Raw genomic sequence first — 19,279 nt, forward strand, 5'->3', positions numbered from 1 at the left:
TTGTGGGGAGACATTTTTTATTTTTGATATTATGATATTTTTTTTTACTATAAATCTCCACCTTTGACCAGTCCCAACCAGTGGATGAATGTGAAAGTGAAAGCATCTTCCACACCACAATGTGGAAGTGAAAGTGGAGATTTATAGAAAAAAAAGGACTTAAATATTGATCTGTTTCTCACCCACACCTATCATATCTCTTCTGGAGGCATGGATTTAACCACTGGAGTTGTATGGATGACTTTTATGCTGCCTTTATGTGCTTTTTGAGCTTCAAAGTTCTGGCCACCATTCACTTGCATTGTATGAACCTACAGAGCTGAGATATTCTTCTGAAAATCTCTGTGTTCTGCAGAAGAAAGAAAGCCATACACACTGTGGGATGGCATGAGGGCGAGTAAATGATGAGAGAATTTTCATTTTTGGGTGAACTAACCCTTTAATTATTCATTAATTTTTGAAAATAGTTCCCAAAGCTGAAAAATTCAAGGGTCTTAAAAATAAAACCATGTTCAATTGTGTCGAAGGCCTTATTTAATTAAAAGTTTTGAATAGCTGTTCTTACTTCCAGAATGGATATTTCTTTATCACAGATGGCTTTAAACTCTTCGTCAATACTTTCCATGTTATGTTTTAAGGGCCTCAATAATAACCTATTTTGTCTTCAGAACATGCATTGCTAGAACATAATTGACCATAAAAGTCTGAAACATATTTGGAAATTATAACAGAGTCTTGTGTTTCATGGTCATTAACATTAATTGATTAAATGAAATGTATTCCCGTCATCTGTGATGTTACAAATTGCCTTAATAATTTCCTCTTCTTTTGCTTTATTGGACTTTGCAATTTATTTGCCTCTTTAAATAGCAATAAGTCTTATCCTGTACTTCATAAAGTCCCAATTTTGACAATACAATTTTGTTCGCTTAGCTTGCTTCCTATAAGTTTGTATTCTTTCCTTAATTTCAAGTTTAAAGCTATCACTTTTCGATAATCTATTATTTCGTTTCCAATAGGTCTTAGAGGCCTTATAAACATTTTGATTGTTCCAGTTAAAAAAAATAAAAAATCATTTAGTGATCAGTTAACACAAGTTAGCTAATTGTCGCCATCTTGCAACTCAAACAGGCTACTGATTGGCAAAAATGGGTTCGCACCCAAGGGCGTAGATTTGTCTTGAACACTGATCATGGTATAAATATTGGGGGGGAACCTCACCTCCATCCCCCTTGAAATCTACGCCCCTGCTCGCACCACTTTAAAACTTTCAAATAAAATTAATATTTCCATTGATTTGTTTATTTGGTAAGTAGCCAGAGTTGCTAATGTATTCAATGTATGTGTGATTGGTAAATGAGGAAGCAGGTCTACGTGATTTGCTTTATCAATGTAAACGCGCACACATAGACTGTGGCAGATTTAGTATGGATTTGGCGTGTTAACATTCACAAAACACACATATATTTGAAACATAAGCTAAATTAGACGATAGACGTTAGAAATGAAATGTTTGTCAAGTCGGAGCCAGACAGTGAACATTTAATAAAAAAAAAAAAAAAAAAAAGAAGAAGAAGAAGTGTGAGGTGACGTCACATGCGCCGAGCGTCACGTGGCGAGGATCAGCTGATCGTCATCGCTTCCTCACTGAGATTCGGGATGTTTTGACGGAGATATCTGCGAAAATCACTACCGGATATTTCTTCATGTGAATTCTCTTACATTTAAAGGTATTTCTATCTTACCCTTCCGTATGCTTAGGGGTGTATTGGTTTACTTTTGACCAGGGAAGGAACTGCGTAACTTTAAGTTGTTATGTTGATAAGCCCGTGATTAATTCTCTGAGATGGGTTTAAAGAGCATTATAAGAAACTTCAAATTAATTAATTAATTTATTGAAGGGGTATAGCAGTTATTATAACCGGGGGAATAAATAAAAATAATAATAATAATATATGTTTAATAAAAAATGTCTGCATTTGACTCGCAGATTAATCATCATTATTTTTCAAAAATAATTTCTGCGTGTTTTATTTTTAAATAATCCACGTGCATAAAGTACTGTGCCACTGTCAAGGTATGATATGGTAATACCATACCACTATATGGTCATAATTAGGGTGGCACAGATATACAATTTTGTGGCCATTATCGATAGCTGAGAATTATTTGTATTTATTTTATTTTATTATACCGATATTATATATAGCAGGTTTAAAAATTATGAGATTTTTTTTGTGTTGTTTAAAAAAAAAAATGTGTTAATACTGAAGCTCCAATCTAAAATTTGACATGCATAAAAGATGCAGAGACTGATGCCGATAATAATAATATTGGCCGATACCGATATTGTCACCGATAAATTGTGCATCCCTAGTAATAATGTCATCGAATCCAGCTAGTTTCTTCCACACATTTTCTCGTCTTTTTAAATTAATTTTATACTTTTATTGTCGTACTTGTCTTAAATTGTTTTTATGTAGTTGTTTATGCTTGCTTTTCTCTAAATAGTTGGGTGTTCCTATCTGTGAATCACATTGAGCATTTATAAATGTGACATATTTTATATAGATATGTTATTGTATATATTATGCAGATATTCATGTATTATTATTTATGACCGTGGTATTATCTGATTACCATATTCATATACACTTAAAAAAGAAAAAAAAATGATTTGATAAAAATTTTTAATTGAGATATCTTTAACTCAACTGCATAACTTTTGTATTTGTAATAAAATACAAATATTTGAAGTTTTATCATTTTAATTTTGTTAAACAGTTCAATTCGATGGAATTTTGTAATGAAATTAAAATTATTTTAAATTGTATATGAATATGGTAATCAATTGAAATGCTTGAATCTAAAAAACTGATTTTTTTCGAGTGTACTTTGGTACTTAAATGATACTGTAAATCAGAGGTAGACCGATATATCGGTTGAACCGATAGTTGTTTTGGAACTATTGGTTATCGTCAAAAATCTTTACTGATAGTTGCCCATAGTTTTTTTTATTATTATTTGTTAATGATCGCATGTTGATCATGTGTTTGCTGTATCTAAATCTTTCATCATTAACAATGTTCATAGTTTTATCCTTCATATTTTATTATTTTGATTAGATAATCAATTGTTCTAAATTGAAGCGAGGGCATGCAAAGAAAAAAAGTGACTATATGGAAACATGCCAACTTCATATCTTCTGAATAATAATAATTATAAAAACCTTATCTGGTGAATATATAGGCTAGAAATATATTTAAATACTTAAATATAGAGCTTTGTAACGGGGTCAAGTCTCTGTCATTTTCAAATACGAGTCCCTTGTGTGTTACGGTTAAAAGTCCTTCGTTATCCACCAAATCTTTTATTTTATTTTTCAGATTATTATTGTGATTTGGGTTGAACAATATACTGCATCTGGGATTTTATTCATTTTGGACTTTTGTAGCCTCTATGTTTGTGCCCGTCATAGTATGGAAAGATAAAAAAAATTGTAACAATCTATAAATCGATTTTAAAAACTATCGGCTGATTAGTAATCGTTATCCATCTTTTCCACCACCTTAGTTATCATATCGAAAAAATCCATTATCGGTCGACCTCTACTGTACAGGGCACTTCAAAGAATACCATAGAATCACCATCATGGTAGTGTCCAAAAAAAAAAAAAAAAGGGATTTCCATTGTAGTACTTTTACGTCTGGCATGATGCATTTTGCAGCTCTGGGTGTTTTGGCTTCTGTCACATTCTCTTGATGAATACCTCGGACAGTGAAGAGGACTCTTACAACGAGAGGTCCGCTCTGGTCCAGTCCGAAAGCCCAACCATACCCTCGTACAGCCAAATTAATGACATGTCTCTCCCTCAGGACACAGAACCCAAACGAGTAAGTGGACAATTCTCCCTCCTTTTCTGCTGCCTTTGTGAGCAAATCATTCTTTGAGTCCGGTTCTTTACAATGAATAGATCAACTATGAATGGTTTTTAAAAATCCTTATCAAGGAATTACAAACGACTGGTGACGTTATGGAAATCCAGTCGTCAAAAATTGTAGTATGCCTGCTCTACAAAACCTTGTTTGTGTGTATCTGAATCAACATTTCCCATTTTCATCATCCTCTTCCTCACTCTTGATTCCCTCAGCGACGGCCGGTCAGCTCAGAGTCGGGCGTGGTAGGACAGGTGGAGAGAGAGAGAGCAGCCACTCCTGATGGAGAGGAAGAGGAGCTGACCCTCAAATATGGCGCCAAACACGTCATCATGCTCTTCGTCCCGGTCACGCTCTGCATGGTGGTCGTCGTGGCAACCATAAAATCTGTCAGTTTCTACACGGAGAAGAGCGGACAACAGCTGTACGGGCTTTGTTTTGTTACCTTTTCTAACTTTTCTTCCATAAAGGAATATTCTGGGTTCAATAGAAGTTAAGGTCAGTTGATCGCATTTTTGGCGTAATGTTGATTACCAAAAAATAAATAATTTAGACTTGTCCCTCCATTTTTTTAGGAAATGCAAAAATCACTACCACCCCTGGAGTCACGAGTTCGAATCCAGGGCGTGCTGAGTGACTCCAGACAGGTCTCCTAAGCAACCAAATTGGCCCGGTTGCTAGGGAGGATAGAGTCACATGGGGTAACCTCCTTGTGGTTGCGATTAGTGGTTCTCGCTCTCAGTGGGGCTCGTGGTAAGTTGTGCGTGGCTCGCGGATAGTAGCATGAGCCTCCACATGCTTTGAGTCTCCGTGGCGTCACGCACAGCGAGCCACGTGATAAGATGCACGGATTGACGGTCTCAGAAGCGGAGGCAACTGAGACTTGCCCTCCGCCACCCGGATTGAGGTGAGTAACCGCGCCACCATGAGGACCTACTAAGTAGTGGGAATTGGGCATTCCAAATTGGGGAGAAAGGGGGATAAAATAATAATAATTGAGGTTACTGTGAGACACTTACAATGGAAGTGAATGGGGCCAATTTTTGGAGGGTTTAAAAGCAGAAATGTGGAGCTTATAATGTTATAAAAGCACTTACATTAATTCTTCTGTTAAAACTTGGGTATTACTTGAGCTGTAAAGTTGTTTGGCCATAACTTTACACTGAAAAGTTTAGTTAGCGATTTTATCACACTAAAATCATGTTAACACATTGTTTACGTCTTGTGGCTCTACATTTGATACAGTGAGTATTTTAATGTTTACAGGTTGGCCCCATTCACTTCCATTGTAAGTGCCTCACTGTAATCCAGATTTTTGCTTCTCTTATAGAAAAAGAGGGATAAATCTAAATTAAATGTTTTGTAGTAATCAACATTATGCCTCAAATGCTATCAATTGAGCTTAACTTGTACTGAACCCGGAACATTCCTTTAAATGCCAGTGTATGCATAATAAACTATAACGATGATTACAAATGAAAAGAGCACAAATTTAAATACACAGAAATTGTCTGATTTTCTTTATGGAAAAATGGTTCTTTGATAAATGTGTTAGTTGATTTTGGAACATGAGCGCAGTTAATCAGCCGATAGAACTGGGTAAAAATATCGATTTTCAGATGAATCTCGATCTCGATATGGATTCTTACATCTCTAGATTGATCTTTTACTCTTTGTGGAAACCCTCTACAATGACAGTCAGTTGTTGATGAAAAAGACATTGAATTCTAATCATACATAGCACGGATGCTCTAAAAAAACTCACTGGCTGATGCCGGTAGTCTTCAAGAGATGGTACCAATTTAGCACGTGTTCAACATATCAGTTTAAAAACTTGTAAATAGCTAAAATGATGCAAGTAAGCAATGAACATGTAAAAAAAATAATTAAATGCATTATAATATTTGCAATTTCAAGACATTTATTTATTGAAAAGCTACAATGTGACCAATATGATGAAAAACTAATGCTAAAATATAATTTGTAGAATTAATATTTTCATTTGTACCTAGAAGGGTTACCTATAAGGTCCCTTTATAATTAACAGCATTAGCTGAGAGAGAATTTCTAAGTAAAATGGACATTATTACCGAAATGTACCCATATGAATCGAAATCAGAACTTTTTGCAGTTCTGTGTTGGTGGCACAGATATTACACACTTCACCTTTTAAAAAAAGAGGAATTTAAAGAAGCAATGTCATGGTTTGTGTGTGTTTTGCAGCATATATACTCCGTTTGAAGAGGACCCGAACTCTGTGGGTCAGAGGCTTCTGTACTCCCTCCTCAACACCCTTGTCATGATCAGTGTCATTGTCGTCATGACGATAGTACTGGTGGTGCTTTATAAGTATCGCTGCTATAAAGTGAGTTATAACTATTACCATAACACTACAGTCAGGTTCAAATTCTGCAGACTTTTTCTGCATTGGTTTAGGGTGGGAAATCTGGAGACTATAACTAGACAATTATGTTCAAGTTAAATATTTTTAGATAATGTTACATTATCTACATAATTATATTAGCTACGTTAAAACATTGTTTTGGTCCTGATATATGCGTGCATTATTATTGAAACATCATCTACAGTGTGCAGAGTTTGGATGGTCTTACCATGTCTAACCATTTACTCTGTTTCTGTGTGTGTGTTTGTGCAGTTTATTCATGGCTGGCTGATTCTGTCTTCTCTGATGTTGCTCTTCTGGTTTAGCTTCATGTATCTGGGGTAAGACACTGCTGAGCTTTGCTTTTAGATCATATTACGACGTAACTGATCTTACTTTTGAAATGGCTTAAAGGGGGGGTTTCTGTTAAATGGAAGTAGATAAATGTAGTTAAAAATAATCAAAGGGGGGGCCTGGGTAGCTCAGCGAGTAAAGACGCTGACTACACCCCTGGAGTCGCGAGTTTGAATCCAGGGCATGCTGAGTGACTCCAGCCAGGTCTCCTAAGCAACCAAATTGGCCTGGTTGCTTGGGAGGGTAGAGTCACATGGAGTAACCTCCTCGTGGTTGCTAGAATGTGGTTCTCGCTCTCGGTGGGGCGCGTGGTGAGTTGTGCGTTGATGATGTGGAGAATAGCGTGAAGCCTCCACACGTGCTACATCTACGCAGTAACACACTCAACAAGCCACGTGATAAGATGCATGGATTGATGGTCTCAGATGCGGAGGCAACTGAGATTCGTCCTCCGCCACCTGGATTGAGGCGAGTCACTACGCCACCACGAGGACTTAGAGCGCATTGGGAATTGGGCATTCCAAATTGGGGAGAAAGGGGAGAAAAAATAAAATAAATAATCAAGGCATATTTTTCACAGTTTTCACTATATGAACACAAGAAAGAATTAACACTTTTTAAAAAAATTTGTATTAATGCAACAATATAACAAAACAAAGTAATAAACTGATACATTTATCTGCATAATATATATTTTTAAAGCATGTAAAATGCTACTGTATGTGGAGACTTCAATAAACATTAGTACGTTATGATCCAAATGAATCAATTGAAATGGACATTTTGAAAGAACTGATTTGCTGAAATGAATAAAGGTTTCCAACTCTTTCAGAATTTTAATGAGGTTGTTTTTATCTTTTTTTTTTTTTTTTTTTTTTTTATAACCATCTTTAGAAAGCTTTGTGGCCAAAAAAATACAAAAAACACATTAAAACCAGTGTGATATCAAAATGAATTTCAGTAACTAATCTTTTGTTTTTTACTGGGGAAAAACTTACAGTATGTTTTCATTGCATAAATTATCTCTATTATTTAAAAAGATCAAAGAAAATTAAATTCCTCATGAAATTACCCCTCAACTCTGGGGCATTTTTGGGCTGCCGCCTGCAATTTTTCACACTCAAATTTAAAAGAAATGTGTCTAATTTTTTAGCACTCACAGATGTGTTCGACCATAGACATTCAGTCTAATTTTTAGTTCATGCACCACCACCATTGTTTCATTGAATATCTCGGCCTCTGAGTGGACTAGAAGCTCAGTCTAGGTGTCATTATAAAGCTGGGACCCTCCCTGATGATGTGTATCATTTTACCATAGATAATCAATAACATATATTTCCGATGGTTTGCTTAGCATGCTGCTGGACTGCATATTTTGTTTTGGACATCTAAGTTATAACATTGGATTATTCACACAAGCAAGCTCACAGACAAGTAAAAAATCGCAAGTTTTTAGACAACTGCCTAAGGTAAAAGCAGATATAACGTTTTTAGCTATTTGGGGCTTACAGCAGCAGTAATCGGCGCGTAAATGAGACGTTTGTATTTGATGTCTTACAGAAATCATATTTCACTTTGTGATACTTTTGAAAATCTTTTGAACTGTGGTATTAGAGCAACAGAATAAACTCATGAGAATGAGAGCTTCAATTTGATATGTGATTTGTCTATTTACGTGCTATTTGAAATAATTTATATTCATATTAATATTTCTACCACATGGCCTCTAGGTGGCGTTGATTTGCGACGCAAATGTTTTCAGGCCATATTTTGTTATTTTAAGTAACATAAATGCAGAAGTGATGGATATTTGTCTGATGGAGTTCAGATTCTAACCTTTTAAACGATACCACAAATGCCTGACTTAAGTATTTGGAGACTTTATTTTAAGCGTAAACTTTTTTTTGCGATATAGCGCCCCCTTTTGGACAGAGTTGAAGAACAGATCTGTTCCTATGAGTAAAGATCTGCTTTGACTCTTATGTTGCTTTGAATGTGTTATGATTATAGTTTTGTTAAATTGTGCTGAACGCTTTGCTTTCCAGAGAGGTGTTTAAGACATATAACGTGGCCATGGATTACCCAACGTTAGTGATGATCATATGGAACTTCGGCGTCGTGGGAATGATCTGCATCCATTGGAAAGGCCCTTTACGGCTGCAGCAGGCCTACCTCATTGTCATCAGTGCTCTCATGGCACTCATTTTCATCAAATACCTGCCCGAGTGGTCGGCATGGGTGATACTGGGAGCCATCTCTATTTATGGTACACTTGCCAGAAGATCGAATGACAAACCTTAAACCTTAACCAATCTGCTTGTTGTCATGCTCTTTAGCATTTGTTGTTTTTGTTCTGCAGATCTGATAGCGGTGCTCTCTCCAAAAGGCCCATTGAGGATGCTGGTTGAGACCGCTCAGGAAAGAAACGAGCCAATTTTTCCTGCACTTATATATTCATGTATGTACTGAAAAATAAAACCTAGCACTCCAAGCATAAAGCAGCAGAGCAGATGAGTTTGCGTATAACACTGCGTCCTAACTGGGCACGATGCGGCAAGCAATTTGAATGCAAAACTACTGCGCAATGTTTAAATCTTCTGCTTCCTCTGATATGCATCAATTTGTACTACTTCAGCGGATAAATAGTCTACTAGTTCAATCAATATAAGTCTGCTCAAGATGGGTCATGTGTACTAATAAAAGCACTGTTTCTCTTTCTCAGCTGCCATGGTTTGGATGGTTGGAATGGCTGATCATAGTAATCAGGATTCAGGTCAGTGAGTATTTCAGTACTTTATAGAAGACATTGAAAGTGAAAAATAATCCCATGTAACCCAAATTGTGGTGTATAAACTATTGTTGTTATCTCAGCTGATGAAAGGCAGCACCCTGAGGGTGGAACCCGGCCACCGGAAGGGGTGGAGTCAGAAGATGATTCATCTCAAGGAAGGAGGCGACGGTATTTGGCAGAAGAGGACCTTGAGGAAGACCGTAAGTGGTTTCCATTACCTCAACGTTCCAAAAGTCATAACTAGAAATCGGAGAGCTTGACTTGTAAATAAGGTTCATATGTATGCAATGTCCCTTCCAAGCAATGAAGGCAAACTTAACAAACAGGTTTTACATTTCACCATTTCAGTACAACTAGAGTTACAGTATGCTGAAATGCTTGTTGGTTGACCTTCTCACAGGAGGGGTGAAACTGGGGCTCGGAGACTTTATCTTCTACAGTGTTCTGGTGGGAAAGGCAGCAGCCACAGGAGGAGACTGGAACACCACACTGGCCTGTTTCGTGGCCATTCTCATTGTGAGCATTACAATACATTTGTCATTTTTATCAAGGGCAAGATTGTTTTTAAAACATAGTGAATGAAGTGTAAAAATGAGGAATACACCGATATTAGCCAGGCCGATTATTTGCCAATAACTGTGACAGAAATCATTCCACCTAGTGTCAGTTCCAAAATGTACCAACAGTTTTGTCAATGGATAACATTCATTTTTTTTTAGTGAATTTTGAGTAAATATTGTGTAAAATAGTTACATTCAGCACATTTTCAGTATCTTACTATCATTAGTATCTTACATATCAAATTTACTATAAATAAGAGTAAAAAGAGACAGCACCCAGAAATATTGGAAACATTTTATTTTTTATTAAATTGAGCTAATTCTGTTTTATTTTATTTTTAATTTGGAGTAAATGTTGTGTAACATAGTTTAAATAAATTCAGCAAATGTTCAGTGTTTTATTTGCTATCATTAAATTTACTATAAGCATAAAAATAGACAGCACCCAGAAATAGTGAAAATTGTATTATATTGAGCTGTTTCTATTTATAGTGCATTTTGAGTAAATATTGTGTAAAATATTTGTTCATTTAAATTCAGCCATTTTGTGTACATTATGCTAAAATGTTATTTTCTGTAAATAAGCATAGAAAAGGTACCCACAAATATTGGGAAAAATGCTTTTTTTTTTTTTATTATTGTAATGGATGTTAGGATTAAGGAGGAAATGTCTGGCTTGAGCCCAACAGGGGTGTCTGTAAGAACACAGTGTCCAGTAGTGCAATTCCATCTGACCACTTTATTAGTCCATTAACGCAGTCTGAACAAAGCAGATGAGGAGGGAGTACATAATGTGTGATTTATTTCTCATGAACACACACTACAAACATCAGAGAGCTCTAGAGTCTCTCAGTCTATTGTGCATCAGTGCAGGCATTTATAAATCAGGACTCATTAGCACAATGCTGCAGTAATTGGTTAATCAACAGAGGGCGTATACAAATCAATAAGCAGCTAATTGGAAAGAAACTAGAACTAATGAGCAAATGAAATTAGAGCATATTAGTAAGGCAAACCAGGAAAAGAATTGTAAGCAATGACAAAAATAAAAGGAAATAATAATCTTTAATACAGTTATATTGAGCTATTTCTAATTTTTAAAAATTGTGAATTTTAAGTAAAAGAACATTTGTAAAATGTGAGTGTATTTGAGTATATTATTTGAGTAAATATTGTGTAAAATATTAGATCATTTAAATTCAGCAATTTTGTGTACATCTAATTTGCTATAATTAAATTTACTATAAGCGTAAAAATACACAGCACCCACAAATATTGGGTAAAATATTACATTTGTAATTATATTGATCTATTTGTACTTTTTAAGTAAATATTGTGTAAAATAGTATTTTATTTAAATTCAGCAATTTCGTGTCCATCTTATTTGCTATCATTAAATTTACTATAAATTATCGTTAAAATAGACAACACCCAAAATATTGGATACAAATTTAATTGAATTTTATTGAGCTATTTGTAATTTAATAAATAGTGAATTTTAAGGATATATTTGGTAAAACAGTCATTCATTTAAATTCAGAGATGTTGTGTAAATCTTATTTGCTGTCATTAAATGCACTGTAATTGAGTGCAAAATAGACAGCACTGACACATATTGGGTAAAACAGTCTGTTTTTTTAATTAATATTATATTGAGCAACTTTTTATCTATACATTCCGGTATGAATTATAGATTATTTATAACTGCCTCCTCAACTATCTTGGATTAATTTTTTAACTGAGCTCATTATAATGCATTGTGGTTGTATAATGCATCCTTTTATGCAAAGGATACATGTGATTCTGCCTTAAAATTCTTGCCAAAAGAAGGATCTTAGCTATCCATCTTTCTTTTAGAACAGTATTTGTGTCAGGACTGTGTTTATGATGCCTTAAGACGCTGCCTACATAGACAGCTCACTAGGTTTTGGCACACAGCTGTAGTGTCTATTGTTGTGGTTGTTTTGCAGGGACTGTGTCTGACGCTCCTCCTGCTGGCCATTTTCAAGAAGGCACTGCCGGCTCTTCCCATCTCCATCACGTTCGGCCTCGTGTTCTACTTCTCCACAGACAATCTGGTACGGCCCTTCATGGACAATCTGGCTGCCAACCAATACTACATCTGACAGAAACCCTCTCAAACACCGAGGACTCTAAGACAACACAATGAGTGCCCTTCAGTCGTTGTTTAAATGAGATTCAAACTTTTTTTAGTTCTTATGAACCTGACCTGGTTTCAGTCTGAAATGAGGAGCTGCAGGTGAGGGACTGGAATGTTGAAAACGTATCAAAACAAGAAATGCTGGTCGCACATTTGCATTTTGGTCTAATTTGAGCAGCTTTTTTTGTACCTTCTGACATGGTAAATGAATGTGTGACCAGCATCCAGACAGGTGTTGGGGAACTGTTTTTATTTCAGAATAAAAAATGACTTTTACTATATGAAAAAACAGAATGCTGCTAGACTCCTAAGAAAGAAGCCTGTACTATATGTGGCCTACTCCAAGCAGACGTGAGGACTTACAGCTGAGGTGGTTACAGCTTCAGTGCATAATAAACTAACAACACCAATGGAGTTTCACCTTTAATAGCTTCATTTTTAGGACTGCCAACATTGTAGCAGGGAAAAAGGCCCCATAGATTCATTATGATTTTTGCAGATAAAGACATGTTTCTGGATAGGGCCGGGAGATATATCAAATATTTACAATGATTTTGCTGGCGATATAAAATTATTCCACTAATTTTAATGCACTTTTTATTTGGCCTTCAAATTTCAAATCAAGCACAAAATGTTTCACAGTGTTGCATTTTGGTTGCAGTTTGGTTACACAGCAGAACAGTGTTTTAGAAACCACACCTAAAATATAAATAAGGAACCAAAACATGCTGTTCAGTTTACATTTTTGGATTACCAAAAATGATCAGTATCCAACCATAACTGTAACTTTGACAGAAGTTTAATTTCAGTCACAAAGACTTTTTAAGTTTATATAAATGAAAAAAATACCTACCTGGTAGATTTTTCAATACACATAAAAAAAATAAATAATATTTGAGTTTATTTTTAAAATTAACGCATTTCAATTTCATTACAAAATTCCATCAATATGAATTGTGTAATGTTTAACAAAATTAAATTAAATTGAAATAAATTGTAATTATATTGAGCTAATTGTACTTTTAAAAATGTTAGCATTTTGAGTAAATATTGTGTAAAATAGTCATTCATTTAAATTTAGCCATTTTGTGTACATCTTATTTGCTATCGTTACATTCTCTGTAAATAAGCGTAAAAATAGCACCGACAAATATTGAGTAAAATAATATATTTTTAAATAATTGTTTTTAAAATAGTGAATTTTGAGTAAAAGAAAATGAGTAGTGTGAGTATATTCGAGTATATTATATATGACTAAAAATATTTTGTGCTTTTAAATTATTTATTTTATTAAAGATTACTCGATTCAATTTTTAAGTGAATTTTGATATGAAATTGAAATGCATAAATCTTACATCTTATATATATATATATATATATATATATAATTAGTATCGCCTCAAAATATCGATATAACATTTTCACTACAAAACTAAAAAACAAATTAGGAACTTTTTATAAGGTTTTAAAATAACTATAAATGTTTTGAAAATAAAAGTAAAAATAAAATGTAAGTAAAAATATATTTCAACCAATCAGATTATAGGGTTAGGCTTTGGGCTGCACAACATGCATCTTATCAACCTATAATTTTCCACTTATTTTAATTTAAATTCATTCAGGAACATGTCCTACTTGGCAGAATGACTATCAATGATATTTTTGATTACGTGGATGAAAGGCACATATCAGTTTAGACATTTGACCAGATCTTGTATTTTGTAATCAGTACACTGGGAATGATGAGTCTCAACAGTCTATTTACATGTAGAAATACTTCTAGGCTGACCCATGGCAGGGATGCCAGCTCATGTTAGTCGTTTTTCTGTGCCATTGAAATTGCAAAAGAGCGCACAAGAACCAGAACACTTGTGGCATGGATTGCAATATGTAATATGTGGACAATAGAAGCTAGTTTATGAGTTTATGTCAACAGCGATGTGTATTTTTTCTTATGTTTAAGGATATCCCAGCATTTTACATTAGACCACATTAAAGAAGCATATAATTACATTTGGATACAAAGAGATAATCACTTAATCAAAATATAAATCTCCTCTTTTTGAGAAGTTGCCTAGAGATTGAGTAGAAACTAATTCACTGTACGAAGATCCCCTCTCAGGATTTTAAATCTCTGTGTCCATTTTTATCAACTGAATGAAAACTTTGGGGGAAAACAATATCACACTTTTATATCACATTAAGGTAATAGACCTCTTATGGAACTGCTGTAGTTGATTCTTTAAGTTTTATACTGAAGGAAGAAATTATATTTATTACAAATTAAAAATTGGATTGTTTTTATATGTTCACAGTTTAAATAGTTTCTCTCTCTTTTTTGGTTTGTTTAATATTGTCATGTACAGTGCTTGGTGTTGTGTAATAAAATATCAAGCAAATTAATCTGAATGAAGGAATTTTTGTCTTGTATCATGTATCTATTAAATTGTTTTATTATTATTATACATGACCCGAGCCAGATTCGAAGTCAGGTCACTGGCACATAAGCATCAGAGCACTATCAGCCAAACCACGTCTGTGATTGAAGTTTGTGATTTTTTTTTTTTTTTTTTTTTTAAGTTTTAACTTGCAAACAATCTGTTAATTACCCATTAAAACATACATCTCTGCTTGAACATGTTTATTTGAGCTTAAAAAACTACAGTTAACATTGGCAAACAAGCAATGTGAAGAGTGTGACACCATTAAATTTAAATTCACAACAACAAAACAAAACAAAACTCTACAAGTGTTCCGCTGCAGTTTTTCCACGCTGTGTCTTTAATTCCGCTCCTCAAACTGAGACTTGTTCTTCAGTAAGAATGCCGCTAAAAACTCTATGGGATTTGGAGGCCTGAGGAAAGACAGATAGCAAAATTAGAGGCAGGGTTTTTATTGACTGAGGGATGTGGAACTTTGTACAAAAGGTGCAATAAGAAGCTTTTCAGACACATAAAATAGACACCGATCAGCCACAACATTAAAACCACCAGCCTAATATTGTGTAGGTCCCCCTTGTGCGGCCAAAACAGCGCCAACCCGCATCTCAGAATAGATATTTTTCTCACTACAATTGTACAGAGCGGTTATCTGAGTTACCATAGACTTTGTCAGTTCAAACCAGTCTGGCCACTGGATGTTTTTTGTTTTTGGCACCATTCTGAGTAAACTCTAGAGACTGTTATGTGTGAAAATCCCAGGAGATCAGCAGTTACAGAAATTCTCAAACCAGCCCATCTGGCACCAACAATCATCCATGCGTTTATCTAATCAGCCAATCGTGTGGCAGCAGTGCAGTGCATAAAACCATGCAGATACGGGTCAGGAGCTTCAGTTAATGTTCACATCAACCGGGGGCCTGGGTAGCTCAGTGAGTACTGACGCTGACTACCACCCCTGGAGTCGCGAGTTCAAACCCAGGGTGTGCTGAGTGATTCCAGCCAAGCTTCCTAAGCAACAAATTGTCCCGGTTGCAGGGGTGGGTAGAGTCACATTGGGTTAACCTCCTCGTGGTCGCTATAATGTGGTTCTTGCTCTCGGTGGGATGCGTGGTGAGTTGTGCGTGGATGCCGCGGAGAATAGCGTGGGCCTCCACACGCGCTATGTCTCCGCGGTAACGTGCTCAACAAACCACGTGATAAGATACGCAGACTGACGGTCTCAGATGCGGAGGCAACTGAGATTCGTCCTCTGCCACCCGGATTGAGGCGAATCACTATGCGACCACGAGGACTTAGAATGCATTGAGAATTGGGCATTCCGAAAAAGAAATTTTTTTTCTTTCACATCAACCATCAGAATGGGGAAAAAATGTGATCTCAGTGATTTGGACTGTGGCATGATTGTGCTGGTTTGAGTATTTCCGTAACTGTTGATCTCCTGGGATTTTCACACACAGCAGTCTCTAGAGTTTACTCCGAATGTCGGCAAAAACAAAAAACATCCAGTGAGCGGCAGTTCTGTGGACGGAAACGCCTTGTTGATGAGAGAGAGAGAGAAAAAAAAAAAGATGTGTTTGATTTACTTAAAATATATATGTAGCACTTTTGCATCACGTTTTTAAAGTAAATTGAGCTTATGGTCATTTTATCTCAGCATAACTAGAAAACCTTTGTTAGATATACACAAAAGTATCAGTTCATTCAACTTTATTTACTTAATCAGTTTGAACAACTAATAGCACTTTGTTTCTACTTAAATTAGGCAGGTGCTTTGTTTCTACCTAATTTAATTGGCTCAAAAGAAAATTGATAAACACTTGAATCCCCACAGAAGTGCAGATAAAACTGGGTATTGACCACAAACTCAGTTCTGTACTTGATCGTTTCGAGTTAGTAGTACTTAAAATCTTAATTTTATGGATTTGTAAGCCAAAGAAGTTCAAGGAGCTCACTACTATTCTTTTACTTCATGTATCACTCTAAAGCGCTGGTCTACTTCTAGTTTGACGTGAGCGCTCAGCAGCTGCGTCCAGTAGAACGTGAGCCAGTCAAAGTATACTCCATATAACTGTGCGCGCATACACAGGCAATTGGTGCATGCACGGTTAGGAAAATCAGGCTGCACGGATTCAGTGCTCGAGCACTCTGCTAATGACGAGATTTGTCACGCATCCTGAGCGTCCGCGTCTGACCAAAGTATACTTTGGGCTTAAGTTAACATTATAAATTAATATTTTGTGTTGTACACATTAATGCAAATTAAGTAAAGCTAAGAATGTTATAAATATGTACGTTTCGGAGTAGAAGCTATTTATTTTCTAATGTTATGGTTGTTGAGTCAACTAATCATTTTTTTTTTTTTTTTTTTTTTATCAGTGCAACTTAACCACGGGTTAACGTCTTTTTTAACTTCAGGTTAAGGCCACTTTTAACCGTGGGCTATGCAACGTTTCGCTTGCAATTTTGAATGGGGGTTGGTACAGCTTTTTTAAAGTAAAGAAAAGGTTTAAAAGATAAAAATGTTTACAAACTAGTCCCTTATGTTTGGAAAGAACTTATAGGCTCGTGCAGACCTTTCCTTGGCAAGAACCGACAAGCCCTGCAGGAGGATCGGAACCACAGTCTGGTCCAGATACGCTCGTGTCGGGAGGGTCTGCAGGGTCTGGGGGTCCACCTTCTGTTTGCTGACTTTCTCTGCAGTCGTTTTCTCATTTTCAACTATTCTCTGGAGAGACAGAATGCAAGCGTATAAGTTCAACACAATCATAGAAGTTAAGCCTCATTCACACTGCATAATTCCCAGTTTTAAATGCAATCTTCAAGACAGACTTTCCAGCGTTTGGCATTTTATAGTTCACTGATCTTAGATGTTATGCATGTTAAAACCAAACTTCCACTGATGTTCTACCTGAATGTTTTCAGTGAGGCCGTATTCTGCATGAGGATTTTCTGAGATCTAAAAATGAACAAGAAGCACAATAATAACAACTGATAAACCAAACCAACAAAAATACGACTTAATGAAACAGTGTTACTTACAGGAGTGTGTCCTTCCATGCTCTGCTCAGCATCAGTGTGCTCTGTGATCAGATATTAAAATGTGAAAAAGTCACTCTTACAAGAGTACCATGGCAATACTATCAATATGGAAATCATAAAGTACCATGGTATTAACCATGGTAAGTTCTTCACCAGGTTATGGACCCATAAACACCACTATATTACACATAAGTCGTGCATTTGTGCATATAAAGTCAACAAGTATGAGTCCACAGATCTTGCTGCAGTCAATGTCGGGATTCAATGGGCCATACTGCAATAATTTCATTATTCAGATGCATCTCAAAAGCTATAAAACTCAATACGGAATATGATCACGAATGAGGTCTTAAAGTAATACAAGTGCTATCTCTGCACAATCTCTGAATGTAAAATACAGCACAAAGGTGAGAGAAATCACTCACCATCTGCCATAGTTTGTTGTTGGTTTCTACGCAGTTGACGTAGCGCATGCGCAAAAGAGCCGCGCTAGAATCATATTCGCATGAACAGTGAGTTGTCTCAAATAGGCCTGATGCTGATAATAATTCTACTGAACTGCGTGTTGATCAGCCCAGTATCATAGCAGGTTTATCTCCTTAGTAACCTTCTAATCTGGGCAAAATGACGAAGTTGTCGGAAGTATAAAAGTACAATACTTAGAATTCCTAAGAGCATACCTAAGCATGAGAGCACAGTACAGTCATGTAGCATTTCTTAAATGGACCTGTATAAAAAAAAAAAATAAACGAAACATATGACTTTATATTGTAAAAATGTTTCCAGTAAGACAAAAACACCATGAGGATTCGACTTTCTGAGCCGTAGAGCGCCCCCTATTTAGCAGAGATGGACCACTTCTATTAAAATGAATGGGAGAAATTGGAACGCCAAACGGTCAGTAAGGAAGGATGAAGACAGGAAGTCCCGCCTTACAGGTAAAAGAGCCAATCGCCTTTTAGATACAGATATCGCCTGTCAATCAACTCGAGAACACGCATGCGCATTAGCTATAGAAGCCGGGAAAATTGCGTTTAAATTTTAAATTTAAATTATTTTTTTTAGCGTAATGCGAGGTAAACAAGCATAATTCATGACACCAGTGTTGTCAGATTTTACTGCTGATTTGAATCGTAATTTTGACCAACCGTTTTGGAGATTTTGGTCTTTCCCCATTCAAGTAGATAAGAGCTGCACTTTCGTGACTGGAAATAACCTCCCGAGAGCGTCCAAAGATGGCCACCAGTTGACTCGCTAGAGAGACTTTGAATTTATTCAATTTTATTGCCTTATTTTTCTTATTTTATTTCCTCATTTTGTTTTTCTAAATAAATATTTTTAAATCTTGGAATATTTACATACGGAAGCCCTGAACCGCAAGGTGAAAAAAATAAATCAAAAATCAAAAATAAAGTTGAAAAAAATAAAAATAAAAACAAAAATAAAAATAGTGTCTCAGTTCCTTCCTGAGCCTAAGTCTTACATTTTTTTCTCTCTTCCTAAATGTTTTTTTCTCTCTTCAAAAAAAAAAACAAAAAAACAAAACAAAACAAACAAACAAAAAAAAATATATATTTTTTTTCTCTTCCAAATTATAAATTAATTTTTGAAGAGA

General features: G+C 35.6%; 2 protein-coding genes across 3 annotated transcripts; one reads left to right on the forward strand and one right to left on the reverse strand.

The window, feature by feature from the left end:
- The first annotated feature begins 1,604 nt into the window (after positions 1-1,604).
- LOC127444057 (presenilin-2-like) lies at positions 1,605-14,593 on the forward strand. The gene is made up of 11 exons (XM_051703222.1): positions 1,605-1,730; positions 3,728-3,893; positions 4,151-4,359; positions 6,159-6,300; positions 6,592-6,659; positions 8,718-8,938; positions 9,032-9,130; positions 9,395-9,445; positions 9,544-9,663; positions 9,864-9,979; positions 11,994-14,593. The coding sequence occupies exons 2-11, from the start codon at positions 3,762-3,764 to the stop codon at positions 12,147-12,149; spliced, it is 1,314 nt and encodes a 437-aa protein (XP_051559182.1). The 5' UTR covers positions 1,605-1,730; positions 3,728-3,761; the 3' UTR covers positions 12,150-14,593.
- Positions 14,594-14,724: 131 nt separating this feature from the next.
- LOC127444061 (protein dpy-30 homolog) lies at positions 14,725-18,861 on the reverse strand. Of its 2 annotated transcripts, none has more exons than XM_051703227.1 (5): positions 18,813-18,861; positions 17,665-17,705; positions 17,534-17,581; positions 17,199-17,350; positions 14,725-15,038 (listed from the first exon to the last, which is right to left on the reverse strand). In XM_051703227.1, the coding sequence occupies exons 1-5, from the start codon at positions 18,838-18,840 to the stop codon at positions 14,966-14,968; spliced, it is 342 nt and encodes a 113-aa protein (XP_051559187.1). In that variant the 5' UTR covers positions 18,841-18,861; the 3' UTR covers positions 14,725-14,965. The 2 variants fall into 2 exon arrangements, with proteins under 2 accessions (XP_051559187.1, XP_051559188.1); XM_051703228.1 differs by lacking the exon at positions 18,813-18,861 and adding an exon at positions 18,090-18,469.
- Between the last annotated feature and the right edge of the window lie 418 nt (positions 18,862-19,279).

This window comes from Myxocyprinus asiaticus, chromosome 7, assembly GCF_019703515.2.
Source record: "Myxocyprinus asiaticus isolate MX2 ecotype Aquarium Trade chromosome 7, UBuf_Myxa_2, whole genome shotgun sequence".
Taxonomy (NCBI): Eukaryota; Metazoa; Chordata; class Actinopteri; order Cypriniformes; family Catostomidae; genus Myxocyprinus; species Myxocyprinus asiaticus.